Here is a 22157-nt window from a genome sequence, read left to right on the forward strand (position 1 = left end):
ATATAAAATCCCATAAGATAGGAAATTTTGTTTGTAATACATTTTCATAATGTTTTTCATCATTATATCAAATATAGGAAACTATTTTGGCCATTAATACTTATTTTTATATTTTTCTTATTTTGGAAAATCTCAAAAGTACCTCTAGGCACAAATCGATTCTTGAAAATCTTTTTTTTTTCTTTTCATTACTTTTTCATCTTCATTTGGATGTGCTTTGTTTAATCATTATTTAAATATAGCTTTTATATTTTATTATAATTTTTTATATTTTTTTAATATTTTTTTGACCACATGGGACTAGCCCAATTAGAACAGTTAAACCCGCCGGTTTACTGATTAGGCCTGTTGAACAACGTCCAAGCCTATGTCCATTGACCGTTTTGTTCGATTTTTCCTGCAATGGGTTAAACATTATCTCTTTCATTTAAACTGGATGTTTTCTAACTAGGCAAAAGGCGAAGAGTAATGACTGGTCACTTTTTTTTTTTTTTGAGAAATAGTCACCAACTTTTTTATTCCACAAATCAAATTCAAATTACAACATTTGAAAAATAAAATACAAAGGAAAAACAGAAACAGAAAGCAATAAAAGACGTCTCCAACCATACCACCAATTAATCACAGCAAAACAATCCATTTTACAGCATTCGCACTTCTCTTAGCTAAACCATCTGCTTCTATATTACTTTCCCCAAACACATGAACAAATCTGCACCTCAAATTCTCACAACAATCCAGCAATTCAGTTATAAAACTGTGAAGTCTCCATTGGTACTCAGCTTTACCCATAGTCCAATTAATAATATTCAATGAATCCCCTTCAATAATAATAGGTTTTTTGGCCCCAAATTCAGGGCCCTCGTCCGCTTGCTTTCAAGACCAGTAGAGGGAGGAAGCAAGAGCTAGCTCGACCAGCCCTTGATCGTAACCCGCCTCTGTCCCAACTACTGGTACAGGACCTACTACGGTTACAGGAAGTTTGCCACACCACACGGATGTTTTCTCAGATGCCTATGCCGCTTATGTTCAAGCGGATACAATTGTATCTACCGGCTTGGTCAAATGTACTCCACACCTCTGCGACTTGTAGCTGGAAACCCCCAATTAATCTACTCGATTTCCAACTAGTGCACCAGGACAAAAATGTGTCCCTCCTTTCCTACCTCAAACCTTCTAATCAATTTAACACCAGCTAGAACAGCCTGCAGCTCAGCTTCATTAGAAGCTGTAAATCCAATAGGGCCGGAAAATTTCAGTAAAACCACATCATGTTCATCTCACACAATACCTCAAATACCTGCTAAACCAAGATTACCAAGTGAGCTTCCATCAAAATTTAGTTTAATCCACTCCTCATCTAGTTTAATTCTAATCTTCCTTTGTGACTTTCCTTTAATTAGCTCATAAAGATTATACAGTAAATCCACCCTAGAAACACCCCTCCATTCCTTTCTAATGGATAACCAATCCGCAACCACATTCCTAATAAAATCAATTAATTCAGTCTATGTTTTTCTAATGCCCTCAAAAGTCTTTCCATTTCTTTCCTTCCAAACTTCCCAAATAAACTTAACCCACCTCCTAACAAATCACCACATAAATCATCTATCTGCTATCTGCGTAGGGACTGAATTACAAAATCCAATTTCCTCCATCGTCCATCTCCATACAACTTGTACATAGACACAATCAAAACACAGATGTACAATAGTTTCCTCCTCACATTTACAGATAATACAAAAATTTACCACATTAACTCCTTTTTTCCTTAACATATTCAGAGTAAGAATTCTACGCAATTTAAGGAACCACAAAAAATCTCTAACCTTAATTGGAATTGGCCATTTCCATATCTTACGTGCTTGTCTATCAGACCAAGTATTATTACCGATCACAATCGAATGATAAGCAGATTTCACAGAATATTTACCAGATTTTTCCAACTCCCAAATCGCTTTATCCTCCAAAGATGGGCAGTAATACAACTGTTGATACATTGAATATACTCTTCTATCATCAAATTTGAAACTCTTCTATAGGATCTACAAATATTCCAATCTGCAGAAAAACCTTTTCCTAGAAACAAGATCACCAACCATTTTGCTTTTAGAATTAACTTTTGCAAAAAGATTTGGATACATTTCTAAGAAATAACTGGTCACTTAGGCACTAAAATAGCGTTGAGGTAGGGCTAGGATGGTTGTCCAAAACAGCCTAGCCCTTTCTAATAGGGTTCATGCCAAAGATCTTGATTCTTAATTAGGCAAGGCCTGGGCAAAAGAGGCTCAGCCCATCAGGCTACACAATTTACATGATTTTAAGATAAATAAGAAAAAAATGGGTTGAGGCCTATGACAGGCTTGGGCTGGTCCAGCCCGATTAATGTAATGGGGGCCAAGACTGGCCAACTTCTAGCTAGTCAGTCCAGGCTCGGAACCCACCAGTTTTCCCAACCATAATTGGTTTGGGCTTGGTTGGGCATTGTCCGAGCCTCACCCTATGATAACTTGTGCCATAGCTACAACTTATCCATGGTTCAGGTTGAACTTTCGTGGGTCCCAAGGAATACTACAAAGGGTGGGTGAGGTTTATATGTGCCTTATACTGTTGAAGTTAGGTGTACATCTAAATTTTTTCTGGAGAATAGTTCCTCGATTAAATATCCATTTTAGGAAAAGTTTTTATGCTTCTCCTACAACATAGCAGTTCTATCTTCCCATATCCATTTTGGAAAAGGTTTCTATGTTTTCTCTGCAACATAGAAGTTCTATCCTCCCCCTACAATCCAGCCGTCCAATTTTGATCAAGAGAGCCACTCACCGTTTGATCTTAGATCTGATGTCTCAAGTATTTTATTTTTAGTTTTTTTAATACAAATTGTATGAATATGAAATTTGGAAATGCTATATTCTCATTGGGGCGCACCTATAAAAAATATTAAAAATAATTTTACAATAAAATATAATGATCAAAATACCCCTTGAAATTTTAGGGGTATTTTGGTCATTTTATTTTATTTAAAATATTTCTTTTTATATTTTTCGCTAGTGCGAGTTTAATAGAAAAATGGACGTCCAAAATTTTGTGTCAAAATAGTTTATAGAAAAAAATCAAAATTAAAATCGTATAGTGACGTGACATTGTGATTGGGGCAATCTTAGCCCTCCATTCAGAATGGACGGTTGGATAAGGGGGAGGATAGAACTTCTATGCTGTAGGGAAAGTATAGAAAGCTTTCCCATCTATTTTTATCCCCATTTTTAAAACTTAAAATACTAAAAATGGCATAGACATAAACAGATCTATAAACATTTGAAAATCTTGAAAATAGATAATCCTGATAACTTGTTACAAGATGCACCGTTTTTTAGGATATCAAATCTTTTTTTCTTTTTAGCCATAACTCTTGAGGTCGAGATTATTAATTTGAGGATTTCACAATATCGGAACACTAGTCTAGAGGATGTTTTAAATACATCTTAATCTTACATCAATAGTATAAGGTTGAGCACCTTAAATATATTTTTCCACAATAAGATAATATATAATTACATACCTCAACTATAACTTTTGAGGAGGATGACGGACCCAATAAAGTTCCAAATAATTATCCTCCATGTATTTTCAAGGGGATTATCCTCCATGTATTATCAAAATACCCCTTGAAAAATTCATAGAAAGTTTTGACAAAGTTTAATGCCTAACACAACCTACTTCCTTACCCCATATCAGAATGGATAATCTAGAGTTAATTTCTAAGTGACAATAGATTTGCAACATTATTGATGCTTTAAGCCTTTCATTTTTTATCTTTTTTTTAACATTTTTTTTTTAGGAGATTATTTTTGGAGTGATTTCGCCAAAATTGATTTGACTTGGAACTCCAAAAATGATATGCATCGCTTAGGTCCATAGCCAATTGAAATGGATGGCCCAAATTTAAGTTTGACAGTTACAATTGATTTAGAGCTCCAAGCGTCCTTTTTTTTCTTTCTTTATTTTGCAGAGTTCTATAAAGCCTTCTCCAAACGATACTTAATCAAAGCTTGAAAATGTTTTGAATGCGTTGGATCAAATCAAATGGATGTCCAAGATTTGAGTTTGGTGCTGGCAACAGGAGTGGAGCATGTTTGAGCTCCAAGGTTTTCTTAAGATATTGTGAGGAGAAGACCATATGGAACTCTTTTTTGTGCTCTCAACCACCTCAAAAATAATTTTGAGATGAAAATTATGGTCTGATGTTCACAGAAAAAGTTTTTACTAGAGCACACCATGTGCTGTATCATTTCCCTAGTGCACTATAATTCTATCCTCTTAACATATTGATGAAGTTCGACCATTGAAGGACCTCTTAATTTTCTTCGCATGAAAAACCCATGCATTCATATGTTTATGCTAAAGCATTCACCAAATATATTTGTGTTCCTGGAGTTTGGCCCGAATCACTGAGCTTCGATGACAGGGGCATTGGTCCCATCCCGCTACGATGGAAGGGATTCTGCGAGTCAGGCAGGCAATTCAATGCATCTCATTGCAGTCGCAAGCTCATCGGTGAGCGTTACTTTGTCGAAGGGCTCGAAGCCAAGTTAGGACAAGCCCAAACTTCGACCCTTATGAGATATTGTCTCCTTGTGATGCAGAGGGCCATGGTGCGCACACTTTCTCCATTGCAGCGGGCTCTCCAGTAGCATCTGCCACATTTGGCAGGTTTGCTATTGGGGTGGCCCGCGGTGGTGTACCTCTTGCCCGACTTGCCGTGTACAAGGCCTCTTGGATGAAGGGCGGGATGCAGACATACTAGCGTCTTTTGACTGTGCAATCCATGACGGCATTGATTTGTTCTCCATTTTCCTTGGCTTTGCTGCCCCACTTAAATCCGGTGCAGAAAAACCTTGTGATGACCTACAAACCTGTTTTTACCCCGACCATGAAATTTGAAGGTCCAATGATGGTGCAGATCTCGCCGATTAGTAATGCTTTAAAATTGACTGTCCAAGTAAAACATGGCAAGATGGACCATTTTTTTAAGTCTTGAAATCTATTTCTCTTTTCAGATCCATGTTTGTCGAGGTGAAAATGATCGATTTGCAAGTTTTGTGGCACCAAAGTTGCATTTTACCAATAGATTTGAAGTGCAGGTGAAGAAAACCATAGTTTTACAATAGGTCAAGAAAAATGCTTTCCTTGTTCTCAACCTTGCTTTTCTTACACTTTTTTTGGTTGGGGTGAGAACAAATCAAGCCAACAAGGCGCAATCTAGCTATAACATAGGAGTAGATTGTTACAAAAATATGAAAAGTGAACCTTGGGGCCAAGGTATTTGGTTTTAAATTTATAGGGCCTGACTTTAACCCCTGATTTTAATAATCCAACTATTATATTTTGACCTAGCCACTCAAAACATGGGTGGATTATTACTTCAAACTAATTGGCATACTTAGATAGGCTGGACCAAGCATGCTAAAACGTAAGGGATCCGTTGATCATAATTAGCATCATCATCATCTGGATCTTATTCCAATTATTTGGAATCAGCTACATGATTTCTGTTCCCCTATTGATCATGGCTATATTGCAGGTCACAAATTGAAGTTTACCTTAGCCCAAAGGGTCCCATGAGGGTACCAACATCTAGCTTGTATTGGACTTCCTTATGTAGAGTTCCACCGTGAAAGGAAACACATACCAACTACGATCTCGTAATTGCGCACCACAACCACTTGCTCATTAACAGGACACACAAAACGACAACCTTGTATAGACGACCTGTCAACATGATATACCACTGTACCAATCACTGTATAACGGTTCACTGCAGAATTTTTAATACAAAATTGTGGAAGATGGAACTTGTCTTCCATTGGTGATGGTTATACATATCGTCAATGATTTCTTTGCTCAATGAATGAAAAAAGGGCTTCTCAGACAGTCAATGAATCTTTAAAAGAATTGTAGATTCTCACGACAAATGGCCTCTTAATCAATGTTAATTATTTTATCGATTTACGTATCTGTTCACAACAGATGCCTTCTTAAGCTATCCTAAATTAATGATACCAAAATAGCCATGTGTGTGGTGCTTAAATTCACTTGCCCTGTCTATTTTAGATCATTACAAAGCCAAAACTTTTTCCAATAGTTGAATTACATATTACAATTTAAATACCTTTTATAGAAGCTTCAAACTGCAGATGTTTAGCAGAATGCATAAAGAGAGTCTCACCCTAAGATAGGAGCAGTCTACTCCACCAAAAATTCATGGGGTATTTAGTTTATCTTCCAAAAGGAAAAAACATTGCGAATAGTCACTCTTTATAGTTAGAGTCAGAGAACATAAGGAGGCTTTCAAGCTAACCACATAAGTCAGGAAAAGTAGATGAATATGGTTCTTTCAAAAGCCAATTTGTCAACAAATAAAGTCATACCTAAATTATTGAATATTTGGTTACAAATTAATTGAATTTAGCAGTTTTTGTTAATTCCTCATTCAACTTTCAGAACTGGAACTACGATATCAATGGCATGTAGTTCTCCCATGGTGAAGATAAGTCATTCAAAGACATTGATGGGGAGCATTGTAGCACCCAAAGTGGCCCACTTTTCCTTCCGAGGACCTAATTCCTTCCCCAGCAATTTTGAAGGTACATAATGTTTTCCTTTCATTTGAAAGAGATGTGCATAGTTCAGAGACAGGTGCATGAGCATCTTCTATGATGCTTTTCCAGTCCATTCTCCTGTACATGTGTGTCTCATTAAGGTGCTTCAAAACAAAAACAACAAAAAAGAGAAAAAAAGCACCAAAAGTCACCAAAATAATTGCCCAAATGTGTCGGTCATGTTCAGTGAATGTTGGCCATCCAGGTTGCCTCCTATCGTTCACTCTAACACATCCGGCTTTACTGATCCATTGGCTGGGTGGCTTACATAATCAATATCTTTAACTTTAATACATGATGATTATTTGCATTTCTAAGCACAAAACATGCCAACAGTTGCATAGTACAAAACTGCAAAACGAATAGGCTATGCAACCCATTGGCCTAGTTGCCATTCCAATCCAAGTTGAATTTGTAAGCTTTGGTGGAGATTCACTTGAATTTGGGATAAAGGTTGAAGGCACAGTGAATCATATGAAATCAATAGCATACAATACTATAGAGTAAGCTCCTTTTACACGTCATGAGATCTGTTTCTTTTGCTTTATGGAGCAGCCAGATATAGGTGCACCTGGGGTCAACATTTTAGCCGCAGCACCTACGCCAGGCTTGACGCATGACAAGTTTGTATTTATGTTCGGAACCTCAATGGCATATCCCATGTGGATGGTATGGTGGCGTTGCTCAAGTCTCTCCATTGGTCACTTGCTGCAATAAAATCGGCCCTCGTAACCACTGGTGAGTCTGTATTTGGTTTTTTTAAATCCCCTTGGGTTGATGTTATTTTATTTTTGACCATCTATGTTAGGTATATTGTTTATATTTTTTCAAGGAAAATATAGAATAGATGTAGAATACAAGTTGAATATGGAATGTAACCTCTATTGACTGTATTCAGTTATGGGCAATCGAGGTGAACCTTTTCAATGCTCCGGTCCGCAAACCTCCGTGTGCGACGAAAGGGGTTCTCAATGGAGGTAAGAAGTATTTAGGGAAAAAGATGTATTACCCCAATCCTAAGTAAATCCTCAGGTCTATGGAAAGCCCATGGACCCCGCATCTAAAAGATAATGACATTTAACCTCATTCCTGCCATTTTCATTATTCAAATTTATGATATTTATCCTTTTACATTTTTCTATTGACCCCGTAATCCAAATGAGTTTAGGAAATCACATTTAGACTACATGTGAGGTTCATGAGATAAGAGACAGAGAGAGAGGGAGAGAGAAGGGGGTATCTTTTCTAGGGCTGGGAAGATGGGGTCATTAGAAAAATAAAAAATGTCAAATACTGTAATTTGGACAAGATTAAAGGTAAAGAGAAGGTTAAAGGTCATTTTCTTTTAAATTAGAGGGGTCCATGGGCTCTCCATGGACTCGAGGGTTTACATGAAGTCAGTTATATGTCTTTCCCAAAATACTTATGTCTTGCTCAAAGCCCCAAAGAAGTGGGGCTTGCAACCAGGCCAGGTTTGCAACCAGGCCAGGTTAAGGCTGACCCGTCCCAGCCTAGTTACAAAGGCCCTGACCCAGCCTTGGCCATGATCAGGCCCCAAACAATAAGGCCAGGGATTAGCCCAGCTATTACAGTATATATTACATTAGTATGTAAATTAAATGAATCATATTATTTAATGTGTATTACAATTATGCCTATTTATAGTATAATTTACTTATATAAGGGCCTGTAGGGCCTTAAAACTAGGGCTCAGACCGATCCTGGCGTGATGGGCTCCATGGAGGGTCTCGAAGCCAGCCCATGGTGTGCTAGGCCTGCAAGACATGGCCAACCCTGCCCGCTTGCACCCCATAAAGGAAATGAACATTAACAAACATTATGCATGTGAAACCTTCACTTATGATATGATCTCAAGGGGGATAATAGTTTAATCCAATGCTCCTTATCACAAAGAAGGGGGAAATTGAAATGCATAAAAATCCATTCAAGCGAGTTTGTAAAGTTCCTTATATATCTGATCTTTTGAAAATCAGACATGGGCAAGTAGTTATTACTAGGAAGATGATCCGTACAGGTAATAACTTGATGTTGTTGATGATTTCTCTCAAATCCACCATAAGAGAGCCTCATACTCTATTAATACAGCCCTTGATACTCAATTAATTTCTGGTATCTTTCAAAACATGTCATAGCACATGATTCCTTAGCTATCATTTTGAATATAACCTGCAATTGACTGAAAATAATATCAATTTGAAGCCTAACAATGCATGAAAATGGTGAGCCAATGCTAGCCGATGGGGACTCCCACAAGGTGGCGGATCCTTTCGACTATGGTGGTGGCCATGTAAACCCTGACCAGGCTGCAGATCCTGGTTTCATTTACGACATGGATATCTTCGATCACCTCCTCTTCCTCTGTGCCATGGGCTACAACAATTCTGTTATCTCACTTGTTGCCTCGGAAAAGGCCTCCTGGCCTAAGACTCCCATATCAATACCAAACCTGAACCTACCCTGTATTTTTATTCCTGACCTTAAAACTTCAGGGACCATTGCAAGAAAGGTTACCAATGTGGGGAGGTCCACTCAGTCTACAAATCTCTGGTTGACTCTCCTCCTGGTGTGAAAGTGGTAATGGAACCTCCAGTTTTAAACTTCAGTAACACAACTGACGTGCTTCCCTTCAAGGTGACCTTCATGGAAAAACATCAATTGCAAGGGGACTATACCTTTGGGAGCCTGACTTGGAGCGATGGGAAGCACTTTGCTCGTAGCCAGATTGTGGATATATGATGCATATGCAGATATCTATTGGAGCTCCAAAAGCAGGGAATGTTTAGAAACTATGTAATTTTTAGTAGGTTTGTAATTGCTGTCGAACTTGTATTTAAGTAGTCCAGCATTCGGTAAAATTAATTATCGGGAAACCATGAACTCTGAACCTCCCTCCCCTGACATTCCTTCTTCTTGTAGTTTGTACCATTTCTATCATCAACGTGAATGTGAGCATGTTTCTCATTTTCTCTAGTACAGTTCATGACCATAACAGAGTCACAAAAAGGGGGTGGAACACAGAGAGAGGTTCATGACCATAACAGAGTCACAAAAAGGGGGTGGAACAGAGAGAGAGAGAGAGAGAGGGTCTTAAAGTTACTGTAAAGGTTATTCAATGAATATTTGGTGAGAATATTGTAAAATATTTGAACATGCAGCTTGTATGTAAATTTTCCATTGAAAATAATGGTAAGGAAGAACTGAAAGGCACTGTTGATTTTCACCTAAAAACCATCACCAATATCATGGCAATAATTAATCGCAGTAAGTCTGTGCTTCATCCTCCAAAATTCCACAAATTGGAATCACAATCTTAACCAGTGGTTTGAAACTCCACCCAGTCCACTCTGACTCAACCAAGTTACTCGGCCTAGGCTTCTTGCCTAGCCGAGTACTCGGTTGCAATTCACTCCATTTAAAAAAATATATATAACACAATGGTATCAATGTAATATTATATATGTATCTTGGATGTCTTTTTACAGCCATTTATGAGTTTGCCCTATTTTTATATCTTATGTTTTTTATAGATTTTTCTAAAATATCTCCAGCCATAGATCAATTTTTCTAAATACATATTTTATGTATATTTTTAGTTTTTTTGGAATTTTTATTTTATATTCGATTGTTTTTCACTTTTACAATTTTTATTTTATTTTTAAAGAATTTATTATTTCCTCTTTATTCCTATGACCTTTTCGGCCCTCTACACTACTCAGCAAAGTCCAATTGGACTCAGCCAATTTACTCATCCTGGGCCATGGCAGAGTACGAGGCCTGGGGTCAGTTAAAAAACATTGATCTTAGCTAAATGCACAAGAAAATTGGGTGAAGTTTTATATGCCATGAAAATGGGCATGCTGATGAAATCTTCATCCTTTATTATACCTTTAGATTCAATCCTATGGTTACCCAATCATTGAAATTAGAAGATGAAGCAAAAATGACACTTTGGGTGCTTGGTTTCTCAAAGCAAACAAGAAATCTATAAGTTTAATGGAGTTTGTCCATGTGATTCCTTTGCCTCACTGCAGCAGCAACTTGGGTGTGGCAATGTGCAAGTAATGATCTTATTTTGTGTCATGGTGTTGTCAAATCTGCTATGCCAGGTTTCCATTTGATTAAATCGCACATAGCAGATTTGACAACACCATGACACAAAATAAGATCATTACTTGCACATTGTCACACCAGAGTGTGTGTGCGTGTGTGTATGTGTTTGTCACCTTCCCTCAACTTTATGCTTTCTTCCTGCCACTGAGGAAGCTAATTGAAAGGCACCATTTGGGTGTGTGGAGCTTCATTTGGGCTATTTAAAACCAGATTTATTCCTATTTTATTGGTTGAACAACTGAGTCAATGAGCTTAATTTGTACAAAGTCTTTTAGAAAAAAGCTTTATGAAGACCACCTCAGGCAAACTTCAGTCCATCATGGCTGAAAATGCAAATTAATTTGCTTTTGCATAAATTTGGATGTATTAACTTCAGGGCCCTATTTTTCTCTCTGCTACTCAAACCAAAATTGTTATGAAATTCAAAACCTTTTGAGCCTTTGATGGGATTGCATGGTGCTCTTTTTATCAACATCTGTTCTTTGCTCCATTTTTAACAGGCATATCCTTGGTGGGTACTAGCACTGAGGTATGCCCAAATTGGTGCAGAGTAAAACATAGCAAACTGCCTCTGTTCTAGAGGGATACATAAGGATCTGTAAATCGGTTCTTCAATAGAATAGAATTCTTTTGGGGGCTGATTTCTAAATTGGATCTCAGTTGGATGAATACTGAGGGTGAGTACATGGCTCCTAGAGCAGGTTTAGCTATTTTTAAGTGCTTTAATGCATGAGATTGCCTGATCCCGTGGCACTAGGTTCAGGTTTGGAAGCCTTAGAGATTTTCAAAAGGCCATTTCACATTGCTATTGATGACAAAACATTCCCACATTCTAAGCATGTCATCATCATCATCGTCATCATACATCCGAGCCTAATCCCAAATATTTGGGGTCAATTAAACCATAAGTTCAAGATTCATGAAAAAATAAGGCTGAGTTTTACGCTAGCCGCCCTACCTAACACAACGCTCCTCCTTTATCCGGGCTTGGGACTGGCATGACTGGCTTGGTATTGGCCATGGCGGAGTTATTCTAGGACTAGCCATTCTAGGCATGCCATGTGACATTAGAACTCCATATTTGGGTGATTTCAATAGAAACTATAGAAGGATATTTTTTTCCTTGAGTTTGAATGTTGCTGGCCCAACTCTTTTCTTTCTTATCAGGGAACCAAATCAAGGCACAAAATATTAGTTTTTACTCAAAAGATTAAAGCATAAATAGAAATTATACAAGTACAATTGAATTTGCAAAATATAAAATAGAGGTGGAATAGTATTACACATAATTCATCAAAAAACCAGAAGTATAAAGATGTTCAATTTGGATTTGGAAAGGATGAAATTTAACCAAGTGTTTGCCAAAATTAATTTACGGACTGGTGGTTGATAGTTCATATTAGAAGTTACATGGATTAGGGAAAGACAATTGTCACAATAACCATGCAATTTTAGATTTACTTTTTTGGTCATCCATTTGCTTTAATAAAAAACCCTTTGTCGTAACATGAGAAACAATGTGTGTGTGTGTGTGTGTTTGTATTTTGTGAATATCTATGTATGTATTTGTGTGTTTCTATGAGTTATTTTCTCTACAATGTGCATGTATATATATATATTCACAAAATATACCCAGAATACACTATAGCATATCACACACGCACACACATGTGCTCACATGCTAGTGCATTTTAGACGATGTCAGGGATCTAAGTCTCATGATAAACGACTGCATTACTGTTAGCTGACATACTAAGTGATTACCAACCCCAACAAGATATCCTTTGGAGATAATAATTTTCTTTTCTTTTTTTTATGTGTAAATAGTATAAGAATTTTCATACTTGATCAGTGCAATAACTCTATCTAGGACACATGAAATTTAATCTGATTCCTCAAATTATTTCCTGGCTCTGGGGTGATATACTTTCTAGGATTCCACAATAAATGTAATCACCATTCTTACGATCTACATTGATATACAATCTATGACTCATTCGTGTGCTTTATTCGAGAAAAACGACAAATTGATCAGTCGATCTATGTCTTTGCTTCTACCGTAAAACTCCGCAAACATGTTGGAGAAACAGTCAGCACTCACTATAATATGCCCCTAATCATAGCAATTTCTTGAGTAAATCCGAAGGCTTCCCCTTTTCCTGTTTGAGCACTCACAGTATAAGCGAAGATCTCGCGTTCCTCTTTTATAGATGTGGCTTTTGACTAGAATTACCTCTTTCAAGTTTCTTCTTCTATGATGTATTGAAAGTTATATGATTCCACTCATATATTCTGTGAGACTTTCATAATTCTGGTCTATTCTTGTTCTAAAAGCATGGACTTGCTTCGGATCCACGACATTAACTTGAAATGTTAGACACTGATTTTCCTATGGCCGATGAGCGAATGTACACCCCCTATTGCCAAAAGTCATAGATGTAATGAAGTAGTATCAGACAATTCTTTAAGATGATGTCACCAAATTAGTTAGTTTAATTGAGGAGAAAAAGGCACGGTATCGCATTATCTGAAAGAGACATCACACTCTGTGAAATTGCGACAGCAACTTATCTAACACAAATAGAAATCATAGTCCACCTATAGTTTTCTTGTAAGAAATCTACCATTGATGTGCGCAAGCTCCTCATCTCGTGTTCAGTCTTACTGTGCTAGTCTTCTAATCCTGAATTTACAATATGTTTGGCCATGATCACAGCTTAAGAATTCAGTTTAAAATCAAACTACTTCTCTCTCTCTTGTCCCAAGCATGATATTATGGTGTTCAATCCCATTAAAACATAGAAAAATGACCTCCTACTCCTATTCCCTTCTCAAAACAAAATTTCAAAATCAATGCTTATCTGAGACCTAGATTCTAGCACAAAACAACAATGTAGCCTACTTTTTTAGCACTTGGCTCCTATTTTTCCCTTTTTTGGTAGCATACCAATTGTGTGCGCAAATTGTGAGACAGTGAGGGGTTGAAGCCATGGTTGTTGGTGTTTAGGGATTCCTCATTCTCCCCTCAAGAGAGAGAAACTAAGCAAGCAATGGAGAGAGGAATTAAGCAAGCAAAAGGGGAGAGAGAGAGAGAGAGAGAAACTAAGCAAGCAAAGGTGTACATGGTTAGGTACGGTAGGTCTACCGTTGGGGTGGCCATTTTGAAGCCAATTCGGACTTAAGAATGCATTCCCTTTCGTCAGTTCCAATGTGAGCATCTCCACCGTTTTAAGCTGCCTTGTTCAAATAGCTTGTATTTTCAGAAACCCTAACCCTAAAATGGTTCCAACAAAGATTAATTGTGCTGGGTTTTATTCATTTGATATGGGTTTTTGATAATTTAGTAGGTAGGACCTTGTTTCAGCCCTAAATCTATGGGGTATGCAACAATTTCAGGGAAAATATAAAGAAATTTAGGAATTAGGGTTATAAAATTCTCCCAAATGATTGTATGGCATGGAGCATTAACCCTTTTAGGGTTTACAGGTTATACCAATCCAGAAGAGATTCGCTATTTATGGGCGAACTAGTCGCTTCTCTCAAGCATAAGCAAATAATAACAATAAGGAAAAAGTAATTGGTGCGTGAATGGTCATCCCTTATGCATCTACCGTCCATTTACAGTGTAAAATGGACTTGTATCTCGAGATTTTTGAGATTTGGGAGCAAGTTCAACCATCCATTTTAAATACATGGTGTACGCAATAGGCGACATGGATGACGCAATAAATGCATCCACTAACACATAAAAAACAAAAATTAACAATAATGATCATAAAATAGAAAAAAGTTTATATAAGGTTGGAATCTTAATAGGAAAAAGTTTATATAAGGATGCAACCTTATAATGTAGAACTATGGATGCCTCTCAAAAATCCATAGGAAAAAGTAGTTTTAATGTTGAAAAACCCTTTGATTGATCATCTTGACATCAAGATGTATGACTATGAAAAATAAAAAGAGTTTAAGTCTCAAAAATAGTGCATTTTTACAATATATTATTTACACCGTCCATTTTCAAGATTTTCATATGTTTATAGATCTACTTGATTTTAGCCATTTTTTACATTTAAAATTTTATAATTAGATATAAAAATATATTTTGAGATAATCCTAATAACATTTTACATCAAAATTATATACCACTGTAAAATTTGAAGGTGCACCTTACCTCTACACCTACGGATGTATCCATATGCCAACTGCACCCATCTTAATATAATACGCACCTCAAAAATCTAGTAGAAAAGAGTATTTCGAAGTTGAAAAACTATAAAATTAATCATTTCGATCTCAAGATGAATGGATATAAAGAAAAATGAATTCTACGCTCTAAAAATAGTACATCACGTAATAAGTTATCTCAACTGCCTATTTTCAAGATTTTCAAATGTTTATAGATCTGAAATTTAAATTTCATAATTAGACCTGAATATAGATTTTGTAGCCATCACAAGGTTTTTGATGCTGAAACTACATCTTTTGACAATATTTAGAGGTGTTCTTTATATAGTGTACGCACCTTATACAAACCTATAATTGATGATAAATAAATAAATAAAGAATAAAGTATGAGAGAGAGAAAGAGAGGCGCTCAAATTTAGAAATAAATAAAATAAAAAAGCAAGGAATAAAATATCAAACCAAATTACCAGACAAAACAATGTTTTGTTTATTTTAGAAATCTGAATTAGTCAAATATTCCAAGAAAATGATGGGAAACCCATTGATCTTTAGAATAGAAGAGAATTAGTTTGGGGTCATTTTATAAAATTTGATGTTAATAAAAAAAGCCACCGACTCTTAAAAAGGGTGCAGTTTGCATAGAGCCGAGGCTCCAAACAATCACATTAGAGCCTACTTTCAAATAGTGTCGAGAAATGTAGTTTCAATACTGGAAAGTTTTGTGATAGCCTTAAATTATATTGGAAAGTATAGAATGAGACCGTTTACCTTTGGTATAAAGTGGTCACATTAATCTTGACTATTGGATGTGAATTTGGACCAAGCTCAAACTTCAAAAGAAATTTTCTAGAACTTTTTGATACATCCAAACTATCAAATTTCACATCCGATGGTTGTGAGTAATTGTGGCCACTTCGTATCAAAGGTAAATGATCTCATTATATACAATCCCAATTATATTTGCGTCTTTAGTTATAAAATTTAAAGCTTCAAAAATAGTGTAGATCAAGCAGATCTATGAAAACTTGAAAATCTTGAAAATTGATGGCCCAAAAATGTGTTACAAGATGCATTATTTTTAAAACTTGAAATCTATTTTTCTTTTCATGTCCATGCATCTTGATGTCCAGATAATAAATTTGATGATATTTGGGCATCAAAACAACCTCTTGTAGTGAAAGTTTTGAGGCAAGCTCTAATTTGATTGTTTAGAGCCTAGGCTCTATATAAACTTTTCTTTTTTTTAACCACAAAATTTTCTACAGTGGTTAATGGACGGTTAAGATTTAACTTTTAACAGTGAAGAGCTCAAAATCTTTTAAGCAGTCTATCTTACTTAGTGTAATGTATGTTTTCTCAAAAATAATAATACTATTCGTGATTTAATTAGAATTCAAACACCCAATAATACTATCCTTAATTCCATACGATTCTCACTATATTATATAAAAGAGATCATTTTTAAAAATGGATGGTTCTGATTTCCCTTGCTGCACATATTCTGTTAACTGCAACCGTCCATTTGGTTTTGATAAGAACACAATACCGCAGCGAGAGAGAGAGACTTTGCGTGGAGAGCCACAGGTAGAGAAGAAAGAAGAATTCATGTGAGCGAAAGAGAGAAAGAGGAAAAGTAAGGTTTGTGAGACTGGTTTCTATCCTGCTATGTATACATAGAGTGAGAGAGATAGAGAGAGAGAGAGGGTGGGGGAAGGAATTAGGGTTTGTGAAGCCGATTTCTATCCCTCTGTGTATAGATGGCAGGCCCGATGTAACTACCTGAAAGTCTATCGCTACCAGACTCTTTTGAGCACTCTCCAAGGATTGACCTTTCTCTCTCTCACACACACACATGCACACATACCGAGGAAGATTGGGGTCTTTATCGCTATATTCGCACACACATGCAAAGAAAAATCTCTCTCTCACGCACACATACACACACATGCACACATACAAGGGAAGAAGATTGGGTCTCTCTCCTTATATTCTCGCACACATGAAAAGGAGAATCTATCTCTCTCTCTCTCTCATGCACAAATACAAGGGAAAATTGGGGTCTCTCTCCATAAACTCTCACACACATGCAAAAGAGAATCCCTCTTCCTCTCTCTCTCTCTCTCTCTCTCAGAAACACAAACACACACACACAAATATTGGTGGGTTGGGTCTCCCTCTGATTGAGGCTAGGGTTTGGGGTTTCAATTGTTGCATAAGCAAGCAAAAAGTGTGCGTGAAAGAGTTTAGTTGGGTTTATACGCAAGCAAAAGCATCCCCCAACTGCAACTGTCTCAGAGCCTTAGTAGGCCAACGGTCAAGGAAGCACATTGGATTTTATTAGAGACCGGTGAATTCTCATTGACTAACACCCCTCATCTCCACGTGCTTAGGGTTTGGTTTAGGGCAAACCAACGGTTAGGTCATGCTCAGACCTTCAAGTTTTATCACTCTGAAAGGGACCCCTCCCTTCGTTTTAGAGAGAGAAACCTTTTCTTTCTTTTGATTCGAAAGCAGGATTTGGAAGCAACTAATGGATGGAGATAGAGAGAGGTAGTAGTGGCGTGTTAGAGAGAGAAAGAAAGTCTTTTAGAGAGAGAAAGAAAGTATTTTAGAGAGAGAAAGAGAGAGGTGTTGTAGGTTGGAACTTGGAGGGACGTTGAAAGGTAGTGGAAGAGGCAAATGTGGGGGGCCCCTTGAATCGATGTCTAACCGGAATTATACAACCATTTTCACTCTCCAAAGCAACCTTTTTCCTTCCTACACATTTGTTAGGGTTTGTCTTTCAGTCTTTTTCTTTTTTTTCCTCTTAAAAAATTGGCATTAGATTGAAGAATTCTACTGTTTGGGCTTTATTTAGGTTTCACTCACATTACCTAGACTCTATCTACAGAGAGTGTGTGGTTTTTATTACTTTGAGATTGAGAGGCTCTTTTCATTAGTTAGAGAGAGAAAGTCTATGTTTTACTCTTTTCATTAGTTAGAGAGAGAAATTCGTTAGAGAGAGAAAGTCCATGTTTACTCTTTTCATTTGTTAGAGAGAGAAAGTCTGTTTTTTTTTTTGTTAGTTAGAGAAGCAGATGTTAAAAGTACCTCAAGTACCTAATTCAAAAGAAATGAATAAGATGTCAATTTCCCTCGGAGAGAGAAGTGCTTCTTAGGTCTTTTTAATCTAGGAAATTATAGGTTACTTAAACGACTTGCCAATATAATTCTTACACAGAGAGAAGAGAGAGAGAGATTGGGGACCAGTTTCTTTGGTTTATGCTACTGGAAATTGGGTTCTCATATAATTTAGAGAGAGAAAGAAATATGTACAAGGTTCTTTTGTTGATGTCACATAAGTGGCCACAAAATTGGAAATTGAGTTCTTACATAACTTGGTGCTTGCCTTCATTTATTGAGGTTGTATAATATAATCCTATTATTAAATTTCCTCTCAAACCCTTTGATGAGTGAGAAAATAAACCATAGGAAGACAAAAAAAATGGTTTGTTAGGGCTGCAGCCCTATCAAAATAAGAAAATGGTTTGTTAGGGCTGCAGCCCTATCAAAACAAGTAAAGCCTCACCTCATAACTCATTGAATTTTAGCAATTCAAGTATTGAAAAACCTTTGTATCCATCATCTCAGCTTGAACATTATGGTTGTAAAAAAAATTAGGATTTGATGCTTTTAAATTAGTGCATATTGAAACAGATTATCTAAACTGCCCATTTTTTCCTAAAAAAAAGTGTTCACGAATCCACAAGATCTATATCATTTTTTTAGTTTCAAATTTCAATTATGGTGCCAGAAATTGATTTTAGAGCCATTATGAAGATTTTCATCAACGAAATCAAAAGATTTGAGGTGAGGATTTTTTTTGTTTTCATAAAGCCTAGGCCTTATAAAAACTTATTCCTAAAAAGAAAAATATTACACAGGCGTTATCCTAGCCCGCCCGCCACTCAGCAACCTCAGATCTCTCTCTCTCTCTAACCTTTGATATCTCTCTCTTATTTTAATGGGTAAAAAGGCCATGGTTAGAGGAGACGTATCCATCGCAGGTGCAAGCACCTTCAACTCCTGTAACGGAAAAATACAATCTGTATTTTCTGTCTCATCTACCTTTTCTTCTTTAATAACCAACAAAACTACATATCAGCTTCTTAAATATATACGTACTCCAGAACCCCATTCACATCGACCCTGGGTCCCTTTTGAGTTCGAGAGAGCATAAACGGTCCCTCCTCACTTTCAAGAGAGAGAAAGTGGTTGAAGCTTTTCCTTGTGAGGCTCAGATGTGCACCAGAGGCCATTGGAGGCCTTCAGAAGACGATAAGCTCAAAGAGCTTGTGGACAAATACGGCCCCCATAACTGGAACGCCATAGCTGAGAAGCTTCAAGGAAGATCAGGTATAGAATTGAAAAAATTGGGCTAAGAATTAAGATGGAAGAGAGAGAAACCAAAAAAGCTTGGATCTGTTCATGCTTAGCAGCAGATAATTAGGGTTTTGGAAATTAGGATCGGTCCGTAATCCGGATCTTTTATTTCGTGATCACCAATTGTACACCTGCAACAGATTCTGCTAAAACTCAGTTTATCTACTATGCTATCTCTCTCTCTTATCACTTCCCTTACAAAGTTAAGAATTCCAACGCTTATTGTTAGAGAACCAATTGAAAATAATTAAGGTTTTCGGGTTTGGATTGTTTATGGTCTTTGTTTGCATCTTCCATGCATTCTAGAGAACCAATTGAAAATAATTAAGGTTTTCGGGTTTGGATTGTTTATGATATTTGTTTGCATCTTCCATGCATTCTGCTTCTGTTATTCCTTAACACCAAACATTTAGAAAGGGAAAGTAGAGAGAGAGAGAGAGAGAGAGAGAAACCCTAGCACTATTTTTCTGAATCAGGTGATTCTCATTTACATGAATTTGTTAATGCACTAGTTTAGTATACCAGGCCTCAAGAACTCAAGAAAGCATGTCTCATAAGTTCGGATACTAATCCATTCCATGGATTACCAGGTAAGAGTTGCAGATTAAGATGGTTTAACCAGTTGGACCCGAGGATCAATCGTAGCCCATTTACCGAAGAAGAAGAGGAGCGCCTTCTCGCTTCTCATCGTTTACATGGGAACCGATGGGCGATTATCGCCCGGCTTTTCCCTGGCCGGACGGATAATGCGGTAAAGAATCACTGGCATGTGATCATGGCGCGGAAATGCAGAGAGAGATCGAGGTTTCTGGCTAAGAAAGCAGCTCAAAATCTTGTGAAAGAAGCGAGACAACCCGAAATCATGGGGAGAGAGAGAGAAAACTTCAATGGCTTATTAGGAAACTACTATAGGAGATATGGGGGACCTTTTATTCACACTCCCCATCCTCACAACTACACACAACTGTACCCTAGTGAGTTTATCTCATGAAATTCCCCTTTCCTCTCTAATTTCCTCTTTCTTAAGATAAATTATCTCTAATTTCATTCTTATAACTATGATTTATGAGCTAATCTCATTCAATTCCTCTTACTTGGTTTTTTCTCTCCTATGTTGTATTTTTCTTATTTTTACCCTGTAATTCTTGCAGACAAGGAAACCCCAATCGAGTTCTACAACTTCTTAAGCGTGAAGACCGATAACAATGGAGTGGAGACAAAAAGTGAGGAAGAGGATCTGGATTCGTGTACGACTTCGAGCGTCCCATTTGTGGATTTCTTATCAGTGGGTAGTGTGAAGTGAAATATCAGCTCAGTGATCTTCCTAACCCCATGACAACACTATACAGTATATCGGGTCTGCAATCTCATAGATGTTGATACATAGAGTGGTAACCTAAATCATGTTCTCCATGTGTATAGATTTTATGTGGTCGACAATCTTAAGACTGCATGCTACATGGTCTCTAGAGAGCATGCTTAGTGCAGGCTTGTAGGATTTTCTTAAGATAAATGAGAATTAATATGATAGAAAGATGGTATCATTTTGTCTTTGGAATGCCCTTTGATGAAATGGCTTAGTTCTTGATAAATGCATTATTGAGTTCATGCATCAAGACCCAATGGATTCTACATGTTATATATGCATATTATTTATGAAACAGAAGTCTCTTGCCTTTGATTTCAACCTTATTCGTTTACGATAAGATACACAGTTTGAGGCTTTGCACATATTAGCCCTGGCTATCTGGTTTCACATCTTTGGGGTGATTAGGACCTTTTTGTACCGAAAATAAATTGTTTTAGTATATATTTTGTTCTACTTATATCTACAACTCTATATATGATATTCTATTTTGGGCATTGCATTGTGTTCATGTGATCCAAGTGCCTTCTTCTATGTCTCTGTAATGAATAGTTTCTGATACCAACATATCAAGATTCACTTGTTTTGATCCTATACTGAATGAATCAAAACTTGGGAATCCGGAGTTAATCGGATTCAGCACCTGCTGAGTTTGTAACAAAAATTGTGGAAATTTGCAGAGTCTTCCCGGTTCTCAATATTATGAGCTTTTAGAACTCGGTCGAGTCTAACATGCTTATTAGAGTCTGAGCTTCCTAAATCTAGCTTCGGGACTAAGCGAGTTCCTATTCGAGTCATTGTTTAAACCACTGTTTTTATTTGTTTGGCAGTAGGTGTTGTATCCATGTATGTTTGCATTAATATAGAAGGCATTAATTAACAATAATAGAAAAAAGCTTTACTAATGGCATAGTCCTTGAATTAGAAGCTTAGAAGTTTTCTTCCATGGTCATGGTCAAGACCTCCAGTCTGGTTTGTGCCAAAAACTAAAAATGTCTCCTTTAATATTGGTATCGTTAACTCTCGTCTCTTCCACCCATTCTCTCTCTCGCTCTCTCTCTTTTAATATTATCCTTCAGTGCTCCATGCATGAAGATAGTTTGATTTTCCCATCAAATTAAAGGAAAATAGATGAAAGGAGGATAACAAGAATCATTAAATTGAATTAAGCTCCGGGCCTTGGAAACATATTGTGACTTTAAGTTAGGGGTGGCAACGGTCGTAAATTTTTGGGACCTAAACCCACAGGACCCGAAGTTAGGACCCGGACCCATACTTGATTGGACCCGGACCCAACCGAACCTGACCTGAAAATCAAAAAGTATATATTTTTAAGTATATTTAAATATTGTGTTAAATATATAATATATAGTTATTCTTATTTAAATATTATA

At 36.8% G+C, this 22157-nt stretch overlaps 1 protein-coding gene and 1 pseudogene across 1 annotated transcript; both read left to right on the plus strand.

Moving 5' to 3' along the window:
- The first annotated feature begins 4019 nt into the window (after positions 1-4019).
- On the plus strand, positions 4020-9614 carry LOC18439272 (subtilisin-like protease SBT3.9; annotated as a pseudogene).
- A 9516-nt stretch (positions 9615-19130) lies between these two features.
- Positions 19131-20931, plus strand: LOC18439271 (transcription factor MYB54). Its single transcript, XM_006849440.4, has 3 exons — positions 19131-19370; positions 19988-20371; positions 20549-20931. The coding sequence occupies exons 1-3, from the start codon at positions 19256-19258 to the stop codon at positions 20698-20700; spliced, it is 651 nt and encodes a 216-aa protein (XP_006849503.1). The 5' UTR covers positions 19131-19255; the 3' UTR covers positions 20701-20931.
- Positions 20932-22157: the final 1226 nt, after the last annotated feature.

This window comes from Amborella trichopoda, chromosome 4, assembly GCF_054954075.1.
Source record: "Amborella trichopoda isolate Santa Cruz 75 chromosome 4, AtrichopodaSantaCruz75HAP2 v2.0, whole genome shotgun sequence".
In the NCBI taxonomy this organism is placed as follows: domain Eukaryota; kingdom Viridiplantae; phylum Streptophyta; class Magnoliopsida; order Amborellales; family Amborellaceae; genus Amborella; species Amborella trichopoda.